Source organism: Asparagus officinalis, chromosome 7 (assembly GCF_001876935.1).
Source record: "Asparagus officinalis chromosome 7, Aspof.V1, whole genome shotgun sequence".
Taxonomy (NCBI): Eukaryota; Viridiplantae; Streptophyta; class Magnoliopsida; order Asparagales; family Asparagaceae; genus Asparagus; species Asparagus officinalis.
Window position 1 is genome coordinate 33,890,232 of NC_033800.1, and position 25,110 is coordinate 33,915,341.

General features: G+C 35.2%; 1 protein-coding gene across 3 annotated transcripts; it reads left to right on the plus strand.

Annotated features, from left to right (window-relative positions):
* On the plus strand, positions 1,138-23,133 carry LOC109851040 (glucose-6-phosphate 1-dehydrogenase 4, chloroplastic). 3 transcript variants are annotated; one of them, XM_020421151.1, is made up of 12 exons: positions 1,138-1,160; positions 8,520-8,775; positions 13,410-13,681; positions 14,926-15,020; positions 16,010-16,124; positions 16,319-16,524; positions 16,715-16,823; positions 16,923-16,963; positions 17,581-17,701; positions 17,782-17,984; positions 21,913-22,113; positions 22,684-23,133. In XM_020421151.1, the coding sequence occupies exons 2-12, from the start codon at positions 8,535-8,537 to the stop codon at positions 22,919-22,921; spliced, it is 1,842 nt and encodes a 613-aa protein (XP_020276740.1). In that variant the 5' UTR covers positions 1,138-1,160; positions 8,520-8,534; the 3' UTR covers positions 22,922-23,133. The 3 variants fall into 3 exon arrangements, with proteins under 3 accessions (XP_020276740.1, XP_020276741.1, XP_020276743.1); XM_020421152.1 differs by having other exon boundaries at positions 13,419-13,681; XM_020421154.1 differs by lacking the exon at positions 1,138-1,160 and having other exon boundaries at positions 8,758-8,795; positions 13,384-13,681.

Here is a 25,110-nt window from a genome sequence, read left to right on the forward strand (position 1 = left end):
GTCGACCTATCAAAGGTCTGACTGAGTCATTTGATTTGTACATGTGTGCATGTTTCCACTCGTTTGTACTTGTTTAACACTTGTATACTCTCATACATACACTTAGTTGATCTCAAATCAATTACTACCATACTCATCCATCATTAAATAATATTTATCTTAATTAAAACTAGGGGTGTTAACGGAGCGGATACGGCTCAGATATGGCACTTACCATATCCATATCCGCTTACCCATCTCGGATACGGATACAGATACGGATATATATCGGTAAGAAAAATTCATATCCATATTCGTCAAAATCGGATACGGTTACGGATATAGATGCGGATATATAAACGGATATGCATGCGGATACAAAAAGGATATGAGAAAACTAGATAGTATTCAGAAAAATATAGTCATGTGATACAAAAAGAGTTCGTTAATATGTTCATTATGATTGAAAAGCTAAGATTAGACATCTTGATCATCAAAATTAACCACAAATCCATAATCTAAGAATCGAAACTATCGTAAGAGTATTACCAATATGTATTCGGATATTTTCAGATACGGATACAGATATTTCACTACAAAATCATATCCGCAACCATATCCTATCGGTAATAGATTTGAGTAACCATATTCGTATCCTAACGGATACGGTTACAGATATTTTCTCGGATACGGATACGGTTTGGCACCCCTAATTAAAACTCATTTATCAATGTTAATCACAGTATTCTCAAATTTAGCGGGGGTTTTACACCAAAGTTACACAGATAGATGCGGGTGTGGGTGCCGAGTGCGGGTACGGGACATAAAAAATTTGTAATAGCCCATAGGATAGCGTAAAGAACACTACCATTGTTATTGGGGAAGGAGTGTTCCTTACGCAATTCTCACCGGCGGTGAGCGACGCCCACCCCGTCCCCATAAAAAAAGATCTGACAATTTCATTCGCACAAAATCGGACCCACCGACAGCTGGGCCCCTCAACCCAGAAAACGACACATGTGGGTCCCAAAACAGGAAAACAGTGAAAGAGGGGCCGGGGCAGAAAGAAACGGCAAAGCTTTTCCTTTTCTGGTCGTCGACTCTGAGGATGGCTCTGTCGGTCTCCGCCGCCGCTCCCCTCTGCAGGGGGGTATCACCGCCTCTCTTCTCGTCACCGCCGGGTGAGTGCTTCTTCTCTCCAGCTAAGGTCTTGTGTTGGTCCCATAAAGATTGGGTGGGTTTTAGCTAGGGTTTACGCGTTTCACTGATTTGTGCGCTGTTTCTTTTTTCAACAAGATTGCTAATTTGACTGATTGAACTCCTGGATTAATTAAGATTACGTATGCTCGGTCTGATATTAAGGCAAATGTTTCAGTTAATTATTTTACCCCAACATAATGGAGATGTTTAATTAGCTGTTACATTGCGCAAGTCTATGAGTCAATGGCGATATGGTTCGGCGAGTGTCTAAAACATCGGCCATATAAATGATACGTCGGAATGTCGTGCTGTAGGGCTTGCCTTGACGAGAAAGATTTTATATGTTTATTGTTTTTGGGAAATTATCGGTGATATGTGGACTTTCCTGATATAGCGGTCGACATTTGGGGTTTCCCAATAGATTGGGAGACATTTCAATGTCAAAAAATCGATTGAAATGGTGCCATATTTGGTTATGGATTAAAGCTTGCTTTTTAAAGCCTTCATATGTGTTTTAAGGCTAAATTGAGCTCTTGCCAAAATTTCTTTTGGAAATGTCAAAATAGAAGAATCAAAGCTCATGCTTGGCCTAACATTTTGCTTCAAGTCGAGAGTCTCTTCATCACTGGCTGCTTGTCACCCTTGATTTCACTTATGACACGGACACCAAGGCACTGTCCAATTTGTCACTAGGACATTTACTAAATATTCACGATATATTCTGGGTATCTATCATCATATGTGGAATATTCTGTCCGACGTGACTCCAATGTTTGACGGCCCCAAGACCGCAGCGGAGGGAAAAAGCTCGGATCACATGACAGCAGTGACGTGCATGAGACAAGTCTCATGCATATGTCAAGCCTGGGCACTTGAATCGCATAGCATTATTAGACCACAGATGAACAATACTTGCTATTGATGGAAGTTCGGAGCGACAATACAAAATACAAGTTCTCTCAAACCATACTTGTACCACTTAAGATAGTATGCATACTTCATGCAACTAGCTACTCTTACCACAAAACTGTGGCTATTACGACAAAACACTTTTAGCACCTTCTTATTGGCAGTTTCTCTTCAACCTGGATGTATGCGGAATCTAAAAAAGGTTGAAAACCACGGGGTGAGCTAGAGCCCAATGATTACATTTTCGCACCAGTGTTTTTAGCAAAATAATGAATATCAAATCTTAATATCAAAGTAAGATAGCACCGACTTCTTTATTTGTAAATTATGAAGCATATAAGATTGTAACAATGATCAATGCCACATGTTATAATAGTGGAAGACATCAGATTAACTACAATATGGTCATAAATCAAGGTCATGAGTAAATACGATAAAACTAAAAACACAAATAAATGTGAGGAATTAAAATAAGAAGTTCAAGAGAAACAAAACGAGTGTCAGTTTTCTCCTTATATTAGCTGATCACTTGAACTGGAATCTGGATAAATACATTATATCACTGGCAATAATCCGCTCACATGTCACAATAAGACTACCAATTTTAGCCCAGTAGTAAGGGAAAGCGAATTTGCATCACTTTAACAATTTTTCTCTATGAAGTACAATGCACTTAGCTTTACCATAAGTTGTGTGTCGGCCTCATCACTTGTGCCCAAGAAGGCGTTTCTTTTATGCTAAACTGACCAATTCACTTATTGGTGCACCAATTACTTATGGCAGACTCAATCACTTCACTTCATAGCGAACTTTTTGGGTTTATTTATTATTGAGATTTATCATCTATACTTCTTTTAGTTGTTACAAAAAACCAAGTCACGGATAATAAGGGAAAGCGAATTTGCATCACTTTAACAATTTTTCTCTATGAAGTACAATGCACTTAGCTTTATCATAAGTTGTCTGTCGGCCTCATCACTTGTGCCCAAGAAGGCGTTTCTTTTATGCTAAACTGACCAATTCACTTATTGGTGCACCAATTACTTATGGCAGACTCAATCACTTCACTTCATAGCGAACTTTTTGGGTTTCTTTATTATTGAGATTTATCATCTATACTTCTTTTAGTTGTTACAAAAAACCAAGTCACGGATAAACGTATGAACTATATAGAATATTTTATAACTCCTTTCAACACTTCTTTCACAAATCACATTCAGAGAAAGCAACATTCATATTTGTCTAAATGATTTATATGAACAACATAGCTTAATTGTATTCCACTTGGGTTCAAATAGACTTATGCATATAAAATCAACTAAATTATGTTTCACAATAAAGCATGTGCAAACTCATTTCTCACTTAATGAAATTAAAAGCATATATTATTCCTACACAGATAATTTTCACAATTCAATATATTTATGAAATTTATATTTTTTCCTTGAAAATATTTAGTGAGAAATGTACTCACCTCTACCAGATGCAAAGTCCGGTTATGATTCCCTTAATTTGAAAGAGGATCTCTAGTATAAAATAAGGTAAAAACAATTCCATTTAAATCAACTCATAGGTTAATACCTCTATCCTAGGTCCACATAAGTTAAATAATAGACAAAACTCCTAAAAAGGTTTTTACTATTTTCTCTTATTTTTAAAGGATTTAATTTACCATTCCCAAACACTTTTTTATGGCTTTGGACTCATAAAAAGTATATGATATTTTTAGGGTCTAGGCTTAGATATCCATTTCCTTGTAATTAGCTCCCTGCTTTGACTTATTTGAAAATTTTAGAACTTTTAGGATCTTATGTAACTTTCTCCCTTAAAGTATTCACATTCTCTCTTTTTTTGCCAAGAAAAGAGCAGAGCGAAGCTCCTTTTAATTAAAAAGAAAAAAATTATATGTACAATGCATAGCACTCTAAAACAAAGGCCCAGAGTAGATAAATACTACAACAATTTTGATAAAGTTTAAAAACTAAGTTATTAACTTTCCCTTCAGCCCCCAAGAAGCACGCCATCAACAAAATAAAATGCCAAAAAAGATATACAATCCCTAGTTGACCACGAGCAACACAAGCATTAAAGAAACATGCTATTCATCTTGAAGATGTCCCAATGTTACAGTAATTGCATGAGCAATTTAAGCTGGTGACTCCACAACATAAGAAGTGAACATGCATGTGACATTTCTTTCCATCCATATATGATAACAAACAGAAGCACAAAGCAAAAGAGCTCTCCTCCTAACATTCTTCCCTCTAATTTTTGTTATATCATCAATACTCGTTATTTCATCAAAAAGTGATTGAGATGAGTTCTTCTCATAATAAAATCCTTAAGATTTAATACCCAAACATTCCTCACAAAAGAGCATTCCAAGAATAAGTGAGCCTGAGTCTCATAAGCATTGTAGCATAAGCAACACCGAGATGTAATAAACATGTCACGACGTCGAAGAACATCTTGAGTGGGAAGGCATGAGGAGAATACCTTCCAAAGACAAGATTTGTATATCATAGGATATTACCAGGAAAACCAAACAAATTGAGCCCAAAGTACAATAACCGTATGCAATGGAGATGTAATAAACATGCCACGACGACGAAGAAAATCTTGAGTGGGACGGCATGAGGAGAATACCTTCCAAAGACAAGATTTGTATATCGTAGGATATTACCAAAAAAACCAAACAAATTGAGCCCAAAGTACAATAACTGCATGTAGCCGAGATGTAATAAACATGCCACGACGACGAAGAAAATCTTGAGTGGGAAGGCATGAGGAGAATACATTTCAAAGACAAGATTTGTATATCGTAGGATGTTACCAGAAAAACCAAACAAATTGAGCCCAAAGTACAATAACCGCATGCAACTAAATGGAATCCCATGCAGATTTATAAGTAAAATGATGATCAAGATAAGGTAACCAAATTGCTCTTTCAGCCCCAACCCAAGTAGTGAGTGGCATTTGATTGAAAGTATAACCAACCGGATGCAAACACCACTCATGAGCACCGAGAATACTTTTTCAAGCCTAGGAGCCTGATTGTCGAACCCCGCACAGTCCAAATAGAGCTCTCGAAAGCATGCTCATGTCAAATCCATTTAACCCAAAGTAGGCCACGATTAGAGACGAGATCCCATGACAAGCGAACAAGACCTGCCTTATTCCAATCATTCAAATTCTGAATAAAAAAGTTTTCACCCTTTTTCTTTTCTACCTTCTTATTTAGCGATCTTCTCGTTACTTTTTTTAATCTCCGCTTGCTAGTCTTCTTTGATCTCAGTAAAAAGGAGAGCCGGTGGAGATATCTGCTGGTGCGAGCTCGCATGTAGTGAGACCATTGCCAGAAACCTTTTTTTTTGGGTAATGGAGGTCTCAATCCTCCATTAAAGTTCTCATCACATTCTCCAAACAATTTGTTGAGTACATTTATCTTAATTCTAAACCAAAACGACTCATAATAAAAGAAGATGAGGAAGTATACCTCCAATAGAGTTCCCTAGTTTTTTCTCCTTCTCTACCTCTAGCTCGCCTTCCCTTTTTACCCCACTCTCTATGAATTTTTATCTGTAATTCTCAGTTACAGTGAAGGAGGGAGGGTATAGGGGTTTATTATAGTCATATTAGTATGAGAGAATAGGGGATAAGTGTCCTCTTACTCTCCATTTGTCCCTTGCCTCGTGATCCCACCAATGCATGATGAGCACTTCTTTTACCAAAATAAAAAAGTAAACACACTCAATGCATGCAATTGGGTTGTGTGCCAAAAAGCTTAGGACTCCTTAAACATTCTAAAATTGCATATTGCCCCTCCCCTCTCACAAAAGGGAAAATAAATTGAAATCATGCTAATCTTGGAGAGGGATATGATGAGTTGTTACATTTAAAGCACTTATATCGACACAAAGACACTACGGCTTAAGACATAATTTTGTTGCATGGAATTTACTTCACATAAGCTAGTTTCTTTCTTGTTAACATTAAGTTTAGGAAGTGCATTTTCTATTACTACTTTACAATTTAGACTCAACTAACCTAATGCACATGCATATACACATGCACACACATTACACACACACACATACAAATATATGTACACACACATAATATGTGTGCGTGCGTGTGAACACACATGTGCCACACACCGATATATCTGTGTGTGTAAGTGCACGCGCGAGTGTGCGCGTGTATTCGTGTGTGCTTGCATGTGTATGCGCGTGCGCGCGCGGGCCTGGGTATGCGTGCTCGGGTGCGTGTCTATGCGCGCGCGTGCATGCATGCGCGTGTATACACATATGTATATGTGTGTGTATATACATATATGTGTGTATGTCTGTGTGTGTGTGTGTGAATACACACACATATGATACGTATATGTATATGTATGTATGTATGTATGTATGTATTGTATGCATATATATATACATATGTATATGTGCGCATACATATATACATACATACATACATATATACATACATATATATATATATGTATGTACATACATACATACACACATATATACATATGTATATATGTATATATATACATATGTATATATGTATGATGAACTTCTCTAGCTTAAATAAATTGCACAGGGACACATTAAGAGTAGCTTGTTTAACAACCAAGCTCTAACTCAAGTTTGACCTTGTCTTGATAAGTTGAATAAAAAAATGTGAGCACGTTGTGGTCAAGTTGAACAAAGCCTAAGTTACACTGATGCGGGCGTAGGTGTTGGTGCAGGTACGGGACACAAAAATTTGCAAAATGCAGGGTATGAGGATACATCGATAATAGTGTTATCAAAGGTGCACCTCATGCGCCCTGCTATGTGGCGTGGTGGCAAAGCGCCCCATATCTGATGCAACAACGCCTTTTTCCATCTCGCAAGCTCCCTTTGAGAAGCAAAGGGCGCATGCAAGGCATGAACTTGTATATTTTATTCTTTAATATTTTAATCAGGTTTTTATACCCTATAAACCATTTCTAGAAAAACAAAAAACTCATTAGGCCTTTTTAGTAGCCCAATTAAGGAAATTTAATCATTCTCGTTTACAGCTTGATTTCGCTTCGATATTAGATCAATATTATTTCATTTCACGGTCAATGAAATAAACTGTAATGCTTGTATGTTTTTTAAAAATATATATCTATAATTTAGAAACTTACTTGTTTTATCAACTTAATACCTCAAAGAACCTTTATAAGTACAGTTTTGAACTGGATATGGGCTGCAACGAACCCAACTTAAGTCCAATGAGCTTCAAGAATTGCATGTGTAGGATATGTCCAAGAAGTATATGTCGGTGCTTTAAATTAGACCATGTATAATATAATCGAGAACACATTGAATAAGTTTATGCAAATATCCAAGACGTGTCCACTGATATTTTGGTTTTGGGAACAGGCACGACACAAATACGGCTCCAAATAGAAGTACCCATGCAACTTAATTTGGAGCTTTTTATGAACGGTTCAGCCCATATTTTGGTAATTTATGAGAACATTTTATAGAAAAGAGAACATTTTATAGAAAAATAACAACAGCTGCAATGCCCCCTTGTCAAATTGTCGAGCAACAATCTGAACAAACAAGATAAGTAATGTAGAAGTTAGGATTCATAGGTAAATTGGAAGGCTTCTTTTATGCATAAAAAAGACCATGCAAAGTGATTGTTTTTTCTCTACCCGCAGGTGCTATATGTACCTAATTCAGTTCTACCTTTATGCTTCCTATGCATGCTAATACCACAAGCAATATTTTTTTTCAGTGATGTTTTCATATTGGATTACCTGTCCTCTTCGATCACCACTACCTGTATCAAGTATATTCTCTGAGTATATTATTTTAATAAGAATATCTTGGAGTCGGATCTCTTCTCTCACCACTACCTGCTATCAGGTATATCCTCTCAGTATATTATTTTAATAAGAAGATCTTGGAGGCAGTCAAGAGCTTGCTTCTAATGCGGGAGGTCAAGATTTGTTTGTCAAACATTGGGAGGTTGGAGACTTAAGTCTAGCAATGAACATTGATAATGAACATTGATATATTTATCATTTACATACATTATCTAATTGGTTTATAAGGGAAGTAATGCAAACACATGCTGAAATAGACGGCAAAACTAAGTGATCGTCCTTTACCCCACAATTGAGGCGGCTGAGTTAAAAGTTTCAACTGCATGAACCAAAAATAACTCACCATAATCAAGGCATGCTCAGCTAGGTGAACTGCTTACATTTAATGATAGGTGCAGACATCAAGATTTGCATCCAATTTACATTTTGTTCCAATTGCTTGTTATTCTCGACTTCTTTTGCAATGTTATGTCCTTTTATTCTTATTTATTGATATCATTTAAGTAGGATTACAGACATTTAATGTGCCTATGCATTCTTACTTGTGGATGTGTAGGTTGATTCAAAATACATGGTCGCTTCTCTTCATTGCCATTCTGTGCTTGCTCACTCTTCTGTCATCAGTCCACGAGTTTGTGGATTGAAAATTTGGATATTCCAAAGGCTGAAGGATCTACAGCCCATCAGAAAGCTTGGATGGGAAAAGACACCTGTGAAGTTGGAGGTTACAGGCAAAGATCGAGAAGCTGACTTCTCAGGAAATGCTTCATCATGTGATGGGAAACCTAATGAAGAAGTGCAGCTATTGAATGGTGAATTCTGTTATCAACCTGTGAGCAACATGATAAGACATCCAAATATATTTACCTTTCTATTATTGTTCTTCCAGTTTTCATCAAAGAGTTGGGATAAACACTTTGTTCTTGCTATTATATATATATATTTATTTAGCTTTCTCTTGTTTTCTAAACTGTTGCTGCAATCTTTCTATATTACTGCCGTTACAAGCTATGTTGCATGGAAACTGGTACTGGTATGGGTAGGAGGTAGGCAAATTTGTAAAACATAAGGTATGGGAACATGGTTATATAGATATATTGAAATTAATAATTTACATGAGAGTAATATTGTTTTTCATTCCCATGTTATGAGAATTAAAATTACTATAATATATTGATGTTTTTTGTTATTATGTAGATTATAAAGGGGATATGAAATGTAGGATATTTGCCAAAGAAGTGCATGATTGGTGTTTTAAATTAAAATATGTATTATATAATAGAGTATTGATAGGTGTTTTAAATTAAAATATGTATTATATAATTGAGTACACGTCTGAATAAATGTGCATGTATATTCAAGGAGTATCTGAGGAAGTTTAGGAGCAGTTAAGGTCAGATCAAAGTACCCAAGTAACATAGACTGCAGGTATCTAATTTTTAGATCCAAAATTAATATAGCTATTTTTAGTTATAAAAAAAGTTGCACTTCCTTGTGTCCTTATTCAGTAAGTTTGGTGAATGAAAATATTGATAGTGCTTTCACTCTTACACTGAGGTTATTTGATAGTTAAAATCTCTATCTTGAATTTTCTTCCATTTTAACTGTATATCGAGCAAAGTCTATTTTCCTCTCTATATTCCTAGATGATAGATAAGGAGAGATATGCATACCATACATATGAAGATCAATAGACGGTCCATGGGTTATGCATGAACTTATTCAAACGTGTACTTGATTATGTAGTACATGTTTTAAAATACTCGCAATACACTTCTTGGATGTAAATCATATACACTGCATACTCTTCTTGAAGCTCGCTAGAAACAGAGTGAGTTCGTTTCAGCCCTGTTACACACTTCAAAACTATCCTTAAGGGTCTATCGTGTATCACGTTAAAAAAATGAGCACTTTTCTAATTCATAGAAAATTTAATCTTGATAACATATAAATGAAAACATAATATTGATCTCTTGTAGATAATGTATGCATGTATGTATAGCCATGTCTATTTCCGACAAATTTGGCATGTGCCGTACTCATACTCACACCTGGAGCTTTATCCATGTAACGTAGACACTATTAAATATGTTGTATCCTATGAAGGATGTAGCATAATGAACTCAAAAGGCTTCAAGATAGCGCCTGCAGGAAAATGTTTATAGTAAGCTCACTTATTATGTTGAGATTCTCTTCTGACTTCTGAGATTATCCAGTAGCTAAAGACTATCACAATTTCTTCTAGTTAAGTGTTTATTAGACTGATTATCTTCTCCCTTTTGTAAGATGATATATGACAAGCTATTTTACCCGGGTACTTCTATCATGAAGCCGTAGCTGTACCAGACACATATACGTACCCAAACTTTGTGGACCTTCTTGGATATATGAATACATTTATCCAGACATGTACTCAATTATATGATATATGTTTTAATTTAGAACGCTTGTCATACACTTTTGGACATGTATCCTACACTTCACATTATTTTTTGAAACTCTTTAGGCATTGGTCAGGTTCATTTCAGTCCACACCCAAGTTCAAAACTATGATTTCAAGGGGTCGTCTAGGTATCTAGTTCAAAAACGAGCAACTTCCAACTTATAATGATTAACATAATAACAGACACTCAAAATGTGTTTGAAATTTTAATTCTAACGATGCATGAACTGTAAAACAGTAATGATATCATACAAATCATCAATTTCTCTCTCTCTCTCTCTCTCTATATATATATATATATATATATATATATATATATCCTTGTCCCCATACCCTACATTTTACAGATTTTCCGTGTCCTGTACCCGTACCTACCCATGTACTGGTGCCTGTACCCATTTCCATGCGTCTTAGATGAGAAGAGAGAATGAAATTAATGCATTGCCCTATGCCTATGCTTTTGTTAATGTAAGATTTCAACACTATTAAATATATTGTATCATATTAAGGGTTTAAGATAAACCTCAATGGTTTCAAAATAATGAAGCTGGCCCCCTAAGGAAGGAAGAAACCCCCATTTCTCAAATGAGCATAGAGGGAAAATGTTGAATTAGCAGGGCCACAGTATAGCTCCTTGCTTCAAGGGGCTTATCACAGCATAATATCCTGAAAGGTTTCAAAATAGTCTGGCACCCCAAGGAAAGGAAGAAAAATCCTAATTCTCAAATGGGAAAACAAGGAAAGGATAAAAAAGGAAAAAATAAAAGGAAAAAATAGAGCGGAGACAAGCAGGGGAAAGCTTCACATAAGGAACTTGCTTCAAGGGGCTCTTCCTCCACAATTGAGGTTGTTGATATATTTTCACATTATTCACATATTTGTCATAGTCTGTCTGATAAAAGAGGTCCTCGAAAATCATTATACTGAATTATACTTGATCCTGAATTCAAGCATCACATTACGTTTCACATGATAAAATATGGGAGATTGAAAATCCTTTAGTAGCATCTTCTTTTCATCCTTGTTGTCATCATCATCATTATCATCACTATTTTTTTCCCATGTATTCTGCGAGATTGAGTGAATTTACTCCCTAAGGCTCTTTGTCTTAAGTTGTTATTATTTCATTGTCCACTGGGATTCATAACTATTCATCTAGGTAGGAAAATGGTAATCACTATGAACCACCTCAAAGTTGACCACTTATTGGAAACCCTCTACCATTATTAATTTTTATGATACATCTTCCATTGTTCCAATTATGTTGTCAAGGAGCACATGGATGTCGAATGGATCTTAACGTTACTATCCTTTCATGGCCCATTTCTTCTTCCTCTTGACAAATGCAGTCACCTCAGCGATTTATTGGCTGCACTGCTGGCTGCTGATGTAGAGATTGATGCTGAGATTGGTTACATTTAGGCTAATGTCACTGTACAAGACAGAGCATATGAAACTGATGAGGACTTCAGCGATTTATTGGCTGCGGTGCTGACTGCTGATGTAGAGGTTGATGCTGAGATTGGTTACATTCAGGCTAATGTCACAGTACAAGACACAGTATGTGAAACTGATGAAGACCTCTAGAAGTAATCTCCCATAAGTCATTCACATTTGGACCACATCAATAATAGTTTTTTTTGTTCACGAGAGTTCCCATTATCAGGCAATAGAGAAATGTCCTCATGAAGTTTGATAATTTTGAAGGATGGCTTTCAACCTACGTATATAGAGTTCCTTCTTGTGAAATACCATCTCATAAATTGTTATTACCTTCTCCTGAAACTTTCCATCATCACCTACCGCTTGGCCAGTGCCAGCGTGCTGTCAAAGGTGCTAAATTTGGGGAGAAGTCTTCCGATTGAAATCACGATCAATCAACTTTTCCAATATACCTGACTTGATTGCAAGCCTATGTTGAGAAGAAATTGAGTTTGATTTGTGCTTCTTCGTTACTGTCACACATGCTCAACAATAATAGTTCTGACCTTTTTAGAGATGTGTGAAGGCGTGGGGTGGTTCTTTCTTCTTCTTCTAGTCACTTCCGCCGCCTTCTTTCCCAAATATTTTTATGATTTTCTTGTTTCTGAAAATTGCAAGCTGCAACTTTATCATCATCCAGGTCTCTTTTCCTTAAATCTAGATGAGAGAAGGGTAAATTTTGTTGAGAGAAAGAAGAAAGAGGTCACAGTAAGGAAATTGAAGAAACCTTTAATGAGAAAGTACAATGGTAAATTACTCTGAAGGTCTATCAGATAAAAATGGAAACAGCATCCAACTTCTATGGTACATAATAACAGTTTCTTGAAATGTTATAGTGCACTTTTTAGGTGAAATTTTTATAATGTCAAGTAATCAAACACTATAACTTAGCAATATTATGTCTTGTTACTCTGCAATTCCTAAATTCACTGTCTCCTAAATTTCTACAATGTCTTTACTTCATTTTAATATTTGAGTCAATTAGTCTTTGCTTATATATGTACACAACAATTCTGTTGTGTTGAATGCGGAAGTCACTTTTTATTCTCTGTTGTTTTTGAAAACATATGTCTATATTACAGTGTTCTTTGACAGGTCTAAGACATTCCTGTCTCATCTGCTGGTGCTAGGATAGTTATTATGCAATGGTACTTGGTATTTAAATATCCATGCCTTTTGATTTCGGACTCCATGTCTGTAGTATAAGATTTTAGAGATGTGATTTTCTCAACATTTTCCCCATGTAGTGGCCTTTTATTTCCACCAGATTATAAGCCACATGCTTCTGATACAGGTGTTCACTCTTTCTGTGTTATTTTTTCCTTTACACATATTTATTACGGTGCATTTTCCTCACAGGAAAACTATTAGTATTCATATGATTATGAGAAATTATTTTTTGCATTTTCCTTTACTCAGTAGAGGACATCTAAATTTCCCTTTTCATTTATTGCGACATCTTTTCTTCTTTTTTATGCCAACACTCTTTTTTTAGTTTTTTTCCTGAAAGGTTTTCCATAGAAAATGTAGATTCAGCTGAACAAACAACGTTGGCAAACTCTCAATCAGCAGAGAGTTCTCCTCATAATCATCAACCTTCTGTTTTGGATGATCTTTGGTCTCCCAAGGAACCTCCCCTCTCTGTGGTAGAGACATCTTCAAATGTATATGGCAGTCTTGGTGGAAGAACACCCTCTCTTTGTATTGCTGTTATAGGAGCTACTGGTGAACTAGCAAGAAATAAGGTTTTTCCAGCATTATTTGCTTTATACTACAGTGGCTTTCTCCCAGAGGTATAACATTGTCTTTTTTTATTGTCCTCAATTTAGTTTTCCTTTATCTTGATTTCATTTTAGTTTACTTGGATAAGTAACAAGTGTCAATCAAGATGGTTAGCATAGTTTCTTGGTACAGATTGTTTATACTTAAATTTTTTAAATGCTTCCTTCTACCTAGCATCCTCAATTTCCAAAACATTCTTGACATTTTAACCTATAGACATTAGTTGCTTCTGCACTTCAACATCATTTTGATCAAAAGTAATGATGAAGTGCTGCAAGAAGTATGTTTTTCAGTCAAATACTGATGTGAGATCATTTAATCACTTTTTCAGCAGATTCCATTGCTATAAGAGAAAGTATAGTCCCATGTAGAGCTAGGGATGAAATATAGCACAATGTTTCGCTGCTGGAAAACTGAGGATCCAAGAATGTCCATGTATTGATGCAGATAGAATGCAATATACTCAGACAAATTTAAGGTAATGAGAGCGAGGAAAAGGAAAGGAAAGAATATATTCGAAAGTACGCCATTTCACAAGTTTTAAGCAAAGTAATGGAAAAACGAGCAAGGTAACTGGAGCTAAGATTTCATAAGCTGGTACATGAGGGTTGGCGGGTTGATACAATGATTGCTTTGATTGTGTCACAGCTCATATACTCAGGAAAGAGGTGATGAAGAATGAAAATATGATGATTGATCGCAAGTTGAATTTTTTGATTTTGAATTATTCAGTACCATTAGATACATGGGAATATTTGGTAAAAGGATTCATAAAGCTGGTTCCAGAAAGTTAGGGCTATGCATTATAGTTATCAATTCTCATTTTGAGTTTCATCATATATAAATATATGACATTACACTTGGGCATGTAGAATAGATCTAATACTGTATAACTTTTAAGTGTCACATCATATTATGATATTCTTATCAACCTGTGTCTGGAGTCCTTATAGGATTCAATGGTTATATTGAATTTTCTTTGAGGTATAAAAGGTGAAATCTTAACATTTGTAGTGAACCAATGCACATTTGTGTCAACATTTTAATATTCTGTGCAGTCTGTTTTTTTCTAGATATAGCTTAATATTATTTTACTGTGCTACCTACTTCTAGGAGTTTTCGTTTTCAGGCATAGTCAAGAAGAATTTAGCCAATTTTCACTGAAAAATATTTCTGTTATCAGTATTTATTCTGAATTGTCACTGCAGAAATTCTTATAAGAAGTTTCATTTTCAATTGTTTTGTTATTTTGCAGAATGTGGGTATATTTGGATATTCTAGAAAGCAGTTGACGAATGAGGATCTAAGAACTATGATTGCAGCAAATCTAACTTGCCGTGTGGATCACCGGTATGTTCCTTTTACACTTCATAAATTGGTTGGCTTTATGTGGTACTGTCAGAATTTCCTTCTCATTTACTTATTAGTTTACTTTAATTGAAAATTTATATGAAAAGGAAAAAAATGTTTCTCAAGTATGACATATTTGAGAAGTATCCTGATTAAGTCCTAGTGTGAGATGTTCTAGCTGTGGAACTGTTGGAATTTAGCAGTTCACATACTTCATTTAGTTGCATCTTTTCACTCGATATGTATCAAGAGTAATAGCGCTAAAACATGATATAAACAAATATTTCAAACTATGGAGTAGGTTTCCACCCATGTGCCTATGTTTTCTCAATATCAACTTATTTTAAAAAGTATATTTTTAGAAAGCACTAATACTTGGAGCAGCAGTACAACATTTCTGTAACTATACATTTCATTTAATTTACTTGAAATCTATTTTGCATGGACACTTCTATCATGAAGCCGTACCTGTACCGACACTTCCAGGACCCATACTGGACAATGATATCCCTTGAATATATGCACATTTATTCAGACATCTACTCATTTGTATGACACATGTTTAAATTTAAAATACTTGTCATACACTTCTGTATGCCCTCCACTTCACATCCAGTTTCTGACGAGACGGGGTCAAGTTCATTTCAGTACATACTCAGTTGAGAACCATGACTTTACAGCATCATTTATGCATCTAGTTTAAAAACGAGCAGTTTTCCAATTCATAATATACTAACAAAAGAAACATAAAAGTGTTATATGAATTTTGGTTCTCATAGCATGTGAATCAAAACATTATTGATCTCATGTAAATTATTACTTTACATGTATGTGTGTGCGCGTGTAGCCCTGTCCCCATACCCTTTTATAAATTTCATGTGTTATGTACCCATACTCCGACTCGTATCCGCGTCTGTATCCATGCAACATAGCTCGACATGTTACGAATGATCAGAAAAATGCTCTAACAAGATGATGTTAGTGTACAGTGAAAACTGTGGGGACAAGTTGGACGCATTTCTCAGAAGAACATTCTATATCAATGGAGGATATGACAACAGAGATGGTATGACAAAGCTCAGTTCCCTAATGGAGGACATCGAGGTAACATTCAAGTTGGTAGTTATTCAACCAAAAATCTAACTTCTTTACCTTCTAATTCAATTTTTTTTTCCATTTATATGGAGGGTTCTACATTTCCATCCATATGGAGCGCTCTATGCTTTTGTGTGAATTTCTTGCAACTGCTACTGTTCCCATATATTTCATAACTTGCAGTAATGTGTCACATTTTGCAGGGTCACCATGACGCAAATAGGATTTTTTACCTTTCAGTGCCCCAAGAAGCTTTTCTTGATGTTGCATTGTCGCTTGCTGAAAATGCACAGACTAAAAGAGGCTGGAACAGGATTATAATTGAGAAGCCATTTGGTTTTGATGCATTGTCATCATCACAGTTGACTAGATTTCTTCTGTCCAAATTTGAAGAGAAGCAAATTTATAGGTGCATATATTCTATGTTCAACGTGAAGTAATTGGATTGGTTATTTGGTGAAGATAGTTATATTTTTGTCAAATGGTCTTTTATCGTTGGTGTTTATGATGCTGTGCATTGCAGTAGGTGCGATATAGTTTACTAATATTTGGTAGGTACTATATACTGTGCTAATATTTGTCACCTATACTGGTATCAGAATAGATCATCTTCTTGGGAAGGACATAATTGAAAATCTCACTGTTTTGAGATTCTCTAATCTGGTTTTTGAGCCACTTTGGAGTCGGACTTACATACGTAGCGTACAGGTAGATTTTGCAACAAATGCATATTGAGTTTGAGCTTAGTAATATCTTTTTATCCCATTGTTTACAGCCATCAACGGTTAAATTGCACCTTCTCTGCAGGTTATCCTTTCAGAAGAATGTGGTATGGAATCACGAGGAAGGTAATCATGAAGCAACCATTTTGCAACAATTATTTTAGTCCAAAAAAACTTAGACATGTTGCTCATAAAATTGGTTATTTTGTTTATTTTTAATAGCATATCTTATGCATTATTTCGTAATGCGTGAAGATTATAATAACCTCCCTAGAAGTATTAGATGCATATTTAATTTTTGGAAAGGTTATAATATAATAAGAAATGGAAAGCAAGACTGGAGACTATTCAGACTGAAGCAAAATGCTCATATTCATGATTGTATATCCTAATAGATTTACTTGATAAAACATTTGAATGATATTTATCTTCATCCATTTGGAACTTTTCATAGTCACTGAATCATTTTCTTATTTTCTAATTTTTTTCCTTTATAAGGTAGTTCTGCCAGTTTGATGTAAGGAGAACTAGCTTGACTTGTTTCTTAAAGATCTCATAATTTGAGTCATCTTTGAGACCTATTGCATTATTTAAATCAAGTTATTCCCCACTTGTGCAAGATTAGTTCCCCGAACAAGGATTATGACTGTGTTGATTGGCAAATTGTATAGAGAAACCTTGTGTTTTGTCCTTACCTCTATTGTTCTTCTCCTTGAGTGGTTAACGTTCTTTTTGGTTGATAGATACTTTGGTCGCTACGGGATTATCCGAGATGTAGTTCACAGTCACATCCTCCAGACAATTGCATTATTTGCTATGGAGCCACCTGTTAGTCTTGATGGCGAGGATATTCGAAATGAAAAGGTACAGTCTTTCCTCGTCTTGTTTAAGTTTGATGTTAGAAGCATGCAAATCTTTACTACAACTGGTTGTGTTTTATGCAGGCCAAGGTTCTCAGATCAATACGACAATTGAAACTTGATGACATAGTTCTTGGTCAGTATAAAGCTAGCTCGAAAGAAAATGTTGCTACATATATGGACTCACTGACTCCAACATTCTTTGCTGGTGTTCTATTCATTGACAATGCAAGATGGGATGGGGTTCCATTCTTGATCAAATCTGGAATGGGGCTCATCAAACACCGGTAGGATTTCAAGCTCTGAATTACCCGTTCTTATCTCTTTGAAAGGTGCTTGTGTCATGACCCCAATTTTCGAACCAAGAAGGAATATTGGAGCCGGGCTAAACCTATGAAATTATCCTCTAAAAATCTACATTCATCAAAAGACCACCAAAATAATTAATCACTGAATTAAAAACCATCAACAAAATTTCTCTATAATCCAAAAGTCAATAGTCATCCAATTAACTTGAGATAAACAAATATTCCTCAACTTGAAATAAAACTCAACCTAAAGGAAAATATTGCATTATTACAAAGCCTCCGGTTATCAACTAAATATCAAAGACTATTCAACCTTCACCTAGAAGAGAGGAAAAAAAATCTGCAAATTTTATTCCTTGCTCCCTTCCAATAATTTAGGAACCATCAACTCCACTAATCATGAGTCTTTGAAAAGAATGATTATAGCATGATGAGTTCACAACTCAATAAGTTATAAATTCATATATTAAACACTAGTTTTGCAGAAACTAAAATATCTTGACTTGATAAGAAAAATATTAAAAGAATAGAAAATAATCAATAAACTCTCATATTCAATGCAAATATTTGAAAACTTTTAAAAAATCATGCAATGGAAAATAAGCAGGCCACGTCTCAATGCAGTCAACACTTAATACCTCGGTTGACACAAGATCCTCACTTTTATTAATCCTGTTGTAGTAGGATATAGAGACCCAAAAGTTGGTTTTAGCACTAAAATAACCTCACATAGGTACATTGAGTCCAGTTTAGATGACTCGGTTATTTTCGACATATACCGGTATATTGACCTGAAATGTATAATGTTTTTAAGAAAAATAAATAAAGTTCATACAGCCATATACTTTATAAAAAAATTGCCAAAGGCCAACCAATATTGAAATTAATTAACCACAATGCATCTCGACTGTTACTATATGAAAAGACATGATTGTCAACCGAGGAAAATAAGCATGACTTATAACAAAATATTCATGTGCGTTACAAAATGCGATCAAATCAACAACTGATATGTGATTAAATCATACAAAAAGAGATAATTCATCATGAACAACTCCATATATACTTACTATCATTTTATAGGACACGTATGCAATGCACAATGCATAAATTCACTATTTCCCTTAAATCAACTGACAATCCAAAATTCAACTCTCACAGCGCTTCTGAGTAGTGTCTAGAAATCCCTAGAGAAAACATACTAACAACCATCAATACTATTATATATCCTAAGACTCAATCACCTACTAAAGATAAATAATTAAATAGTACCATACATGCTTATACTAGAATATTAATCTAAATAAAATATTTAATCATCCCATAGCTAAACAAAGTTCCATGAATTATAGAATTTCCTTTCAGAAGGTTTGGAATCCTATTCAAAAAATTTAAATCCTAAGGAAGAGTTGAACCAGATACTTTCTAGACTAGTAGTTAATGAAATATGATATTAAAAACAAAAGCAAGGCAATAGCAGTTTGTAATATATAGTTAGTATTAATTAAAAATTATGAATATTACCACTTAATTTCTTAAAAGTCCTATCTGGGATAGATTTAAATTTAGGTGATCAATATGTTTGTGATATGTTTCCACATGATTTTACGTTTTTGGTCCCATAAATCATCTATAATTTTACTGACTTAAAGCAATAAATTCAGCTTTTTTTCTGGTATTAAAATTTGAATAGGTAAATTAGTCTGGTGGTTTCTCCCATATGGACGTTCTGTTTATGATGTTTCATACTTGCAGCTAGTGGTTTGTCTTAAGGGGGGGGGGCCGGGATACTACGTTGCAATTGAAGCAGAGGCAGCTGTAATTTGAAGATATTTATGCATTTAAATTATTTGTTGCACTTCTCATTGTGCACCTCTATCACTGTATATTTCTGTATATCCCATGTATTTTTTCTGCTCCACTGGTTGAACCATTCAGAGTCAAAATAAAGCTGAGACAGTTAATTCTCAACATTTCTATTATGAGCCACTTTTTCCTCTATGAGTACTTGTTTCCAACTGAGGTTCCGTTTTAGATTGGCTTTTGTTCTTTTGCTTATGTTGTGCCCCTAGAAATGAAATAGATATTCATCGAGGTTCCGTTTTAGATTAGTTTTTGTTCTTTTTCTTATGTTGTGCCCCTAGAAATGAATTAGATATTCCTATAATGCTAAATTGCTAATCATGTCTTCTTCCCTCTGTTTAGGCTTTTTCATTTTAATGAAAGTTTTGGAAATTTCTTTATTCACGAACTTAAATTTATGTGCAATAAGATGTCACAGACGGATCAATTGATTTTTCTTTCTTCTAAAACAGGCTCCTACAGCTCCAATTGTTACCTAGCTAGATACCAAATATCGATTCTTCATAAGTATCAATTGATCTCCTCACCGAGCCAATCATCCTCCGCAGTCATTCCCTTGTTAAATCAGACAATGGTGGTATGGGGGGAAGTAGGAAATAGTACCCAAGTTTGGGAAATTTTTTGGGCTGTCCCGTGAACACTAATAGAGGATATTGAATATAACCTGTTGGTTTAATATGAGTAGTAAAAGCAATCTACAAAAATGCATACTGATAAGCTTTCATAGTACAAATCTGATTTGCAGATCATTAGGTTTCCTTACAGTGGCTGTACCTCAAAACAAGAATGGTGGCTCTCAAAGATATTTCTTATACATGTTCAATGCTATACAGAAAACGTTGGAGATGAATTTCTGGAAGAAAGCAAATAAAAACCATAATCATACATAGAAGCAGACATAGAAAAGTAACTGATGACAGTTTCTGTTCATTCCAATGGCAAGCTTCAACTAGTGGAAGAAACTTGAATTGAAGAACTTGTTATCAAATGAAGAAGTTTGAGGACATTCCTAGCTTCAGGGGCGGACCTCTGTTATAAGTTAGGGGTGCAGTTGCACCCCTTGTAATGTGGAAATTGCATGTTAATTCTTTCTGAACTTGCCATCTGTCCTCCTATTTTTAAAATATTTGCGCCCCAAATCTTACCTATAGATCACTAAACAATTAGCGACCCGCTTGAATTTAGCCTATTTAAGTGAATTATTAGTGAAAGTTTTCAATTTTGTTTACTTACAGGCAAAATATGATGCATTAAGCTAATAAAGTGTACCAAATTGCATTTCCGTTGGGCGTTATAGTTTTATATTATTATATTTTTATTTTTAGATAAATAGATGTTTGTCGTCAGCCCTTCTGAGAAAAATTTTTCGTATTCAGAAAAGCAACATATTACTAATTGTGAGTTTGATGGATGTCAAGCGTGTGCGTGTGTACATATTCACAAACATAAACATTTTGATAACTTGTAATACTAAATATGTGGGAAGTGGTAACAGTCCAATATAAATAGTTCCAAGTTCTCAAACAGTTAAACTAATACATATATTTATATCCACAATGTAAGCATCTGTTCACCATACTTGCTTCGAAATATTGGAAAAATCAACTTTCTTGATTTGGAAATTTGCTTGATTTCTTCTTGAATGCTCGATTCTTGGTTTTTAAACTTCAATTCTGTGATTTTATCTTGTTCACCCTATTCCCTTTTTTTTTCCCTTGAAATATGGTCTATTTCTTCACAAGAGAAATTATAGTCATTGGCAATCAAGATATGTGCAGAATTATGTATACCTTTTGACGCTTTACAGTTTACATCTGTTTTATGGTTCATTCTCCTTTACAAAATCATGCTTGCTAGCTTTGACGAGAAAAACCCCAGCCCTCTTAATTGTTATAAGCACTGCAAATTTACTTAATCTAGTTTGACTAACCATCAAGTTGCATTGATGTTTGAATAGATATCATATATGATTATCATAATTGCATATGGATTTTCCTAACCCGAAGTTTACTCTAAGAAATCATTACTCATTGTTGTTATTCAGGGTTGAGATCCGCATCCAGTTTCACAATGTTCCAGGCAATATCTACCGTGAGCGCATAGGTCATAACATTGCCCTTTCCACTAATGAGCTTATTCTTCGAGATGTGCCAGATGAAGCCATTCTCATGAAGGTCAACAACAAGGTTCCTGGGCTTGGGCTGCAGTTGGATGCATCTGAACTAAACTTGCTTTACAAGGACAAGTACGTATCTTTGCTTAATCTATATATTGGGAAATTGTCAGTCATGTTTCCCAAAAAAAATATAAGTTGAATTTAAATTTCAGATTCCTCTCCCCATCTTTAGACGAGGAGGATAAAATATTGGATTGTGATAAAATGTACTTTACCAAGGTAACTCATTCATAGCTCACCAACACGTAGACAGGTCTATGTTACACAGCTTGGTGGAATGCATAGTTATCTTCATGAGCAATTAGCATATAACAGCTATAGATATTGATTGTGCGATGGTAGTTTTTTGAGACACAGCTAACCTGGTGAACCATGATATCATTTTCCAGCAGCTATGCTTTGCATTGAACTAAATTTTATATTCCTCTAAACTACTACTATGTACATGCATATGGTATTTCTGAGGACAACCACCACATGTACGTTCACAGTGTGCTAGGTTGAAAACATGAAAATGTTGGGATCACAAAGCTAGACATTGTTAGTGGCTAAAAACTAAATTCTAAGCTTAGTATCACATAAAACCTTTCCCTCAACCATTATTACAAAAATGTAATTATTATTATTTTGGATTTTTAGGTATAATGTTGAAATTCCGGATTCCTACGAGCATCTTCTTCTCGATGTGATTAATGGTGACAATCATCTCTTCATGAGGAGTGATGAACTTGAGGCTGCATGGAATGTTCTCACTCCCATCCTTCATGAGATCGATGAGAACAAAATGATTCCTGAGTTGTATGAATTTGGAGGAAGAGGGCCTGTAGGTGCATATTATCTTGATGCAAAGCATGGTGTTCGGTGGGCTGATGATTAAAACTTTCTTACAGAGTATTGATTTTCCATAATCCTACGACATTATGGTATAAAGCAACAATATTTAATATCAATGTATAGAGATGTATCTTTACTTTGGTATAATTTATCGGCTTCTGTTGTCTCTCGCTCTGGTGTCAGCTTCATATTTTCCACATTGACTGTAACTTCTAATTTTGCTTGGAAATAAATAAAATTTGGAAGTTTTTGTAAGTTATGACTTGTGGAAAATGTTGATCTGTGTAAAGCACAGCAAACACTATTACAAATGGGTGTTACTTGCGAATTATTAGAGCTAGTCATTGTAGGTTTGTGGAGAATTTTACAGAGACGTTCTTCTTAGTGAGAAAAGAGGAGGAGGAGATGCCAGTTTCAAAAGGCGCACTGCCACTTAGCTCGCAAACATATCCGAGTAACAAAAATTATTCATATTTCATCTTAAATTTCCTATATTTCTCAAATTTTCACAAAGTGATGATTGTTTTTTGTTAACAGTTTTATGGTGAGCGCTTGCGAGGGGCTGGATATATTGGTGATCAGGTGATCTAATTTCTATTTCACTTTTTCCTTAAGGATATATTTTCCTTGCATGAATAATGTATGAAAGTTGAGATTTGGGGTTGGTTTTTATATATAAAATTTCCAATTGTGGAAATCTAGGTAATTAAGAGCTATTTTTGTAATTCCATTATCTTTGCTGTTAGCTTTGTGGAGTCTACTCAGGAGATATGGTTATCTTTCAAGATTTCTTCAGTGGTTACATGGAGGTTTATCAGCAAACAAACACGAGGAAAGGTTTAAAGTGGCAATGAGCTTTTCAACACCAAAATGGTGAAAAAAGAGAGCATTTTGCCATTGTTAGCATCATTTCAATTCATAGGCGTTTGAGGCTAGACCTGGTGGAGATGAATACTCTAGCCTTTGTTGCTGATTCTGTCTAAGCACTTACTAGAATGTTCACATGAACAGAGAGTTGGAATCGGTTCATGCGGAAAGCCTTTTCCTTATCCAAATTTGGAACCCTTTTGACAGACCGCTTACCTCAAAGGTCTCATTGCCCTCCGTTGCATTATCTTCAAAGTTCACACAGAACCATATGTCAATTTATTTAATTTCATCATGAGGATTAAGCGCCATGTGGACATTGGCATCCACAGGGTTGGTTGCCATGTCCGATTCAAAAGTTAATTAAGATAATTTTCTTTCGAGACCTTGTCGGTCTTCGTGTTCTGTTTATTTATTTGTTTATTTATTTCTAAATTGTCTACCAGTTGTACATACCATGGAGCTAACTCTTCATGCTGTTTGGAGCCAACCTGATAAGATTGGCTTCTTAATTAGCAAAGTAGCAGCTTCTATTGCAATAACCAAACATATAGATAAAATACAGAACATTAATTTCCATAATAAAGTTGGAGAAACAAATCATAATGCAGAGGGAAAAGCTTGTACACCGGGACACGAAGTTCTCAGGGGGAGAGAGAGAGAGATTGCTCCACTGATCTCAAGTCAACGATGCGATCTGCCTACAGTATGCAACACCAACGAGTCTCAGGAGATAATGCAGGGTCATGAAACTAACATGGTCAACTCTCACAAGGCAAGCTCTCCGTTTGCTTTTTTTCCTTTCTCCACAGGAGCCATATAAGGATCTAAACTACAGCCACTAATTTTTTTTCTACGTTCTTCTGTCGTGTATCCCTCTCATTAGAGAGCACTAAAAAATATACTGTTGTAGGCGCGTGCATGTTTCGCAATCGTATCAGTTTGTTTTGTGGTCGCCTTCTGGCTTAGGGTTTCTTTCCCGCATTCAAAGTCCATGTGAGGACGTCAACATGAGAAACTTTTATCTCGAAAAGATCGTGTCGTCAAAGAAAAGGTATTGGGCGTTGTTCACTAGAGTATTTACAGGAATTATTATGAGAGTTGTTGCATAAATATACAGCAATTGTTCGGAAGTAGCTCTGAGCTTGAGAAAGAATTAGTTCTTCTTCTTCTTCTTTTTTTTAAATTATTGCCGGTTATTAATTGAATTAAATATTAGGTGGTTACTAGTGGAAATTTCATGTGTGATTATAGTCCCTCTCGTTGGAAATAACAGATGTTTTGGATGTTGGTGGTCATATTTTAGCTCCATGGTTCTTCGGTTTTAGACCAAGTCAATGAATTCCCATGGTTTAGTGGATGATT

What these genes read in the sequence shown, in the direction of transcription:
- LOC109851040 (XM_020421151.1), top strand. Translation starts at nt 8,535, where the DNA reads ATGGTCGCTTCTCTTCATTGCCATTCTGTGCTTGCTCACTCTTCTGTC. An exon ending in ATGGGGCTCATCAAACACCG is followed by an intron (nt 17,985 to 21,912) that starts GTAGGATTTCAA and finishes GTTGTTATTCAG; the next exon opens with GGTTGAGATCCGCATCCAGT. An exon ending in AACTTGCTTTACAAGGACAA is followed by an intron (nt 22,114 to 22,683) that starts GTACGTATCTTT and finishes TTGGATTTTTAG; the next exon opens with GTATAATGTTGAAATTCCGG.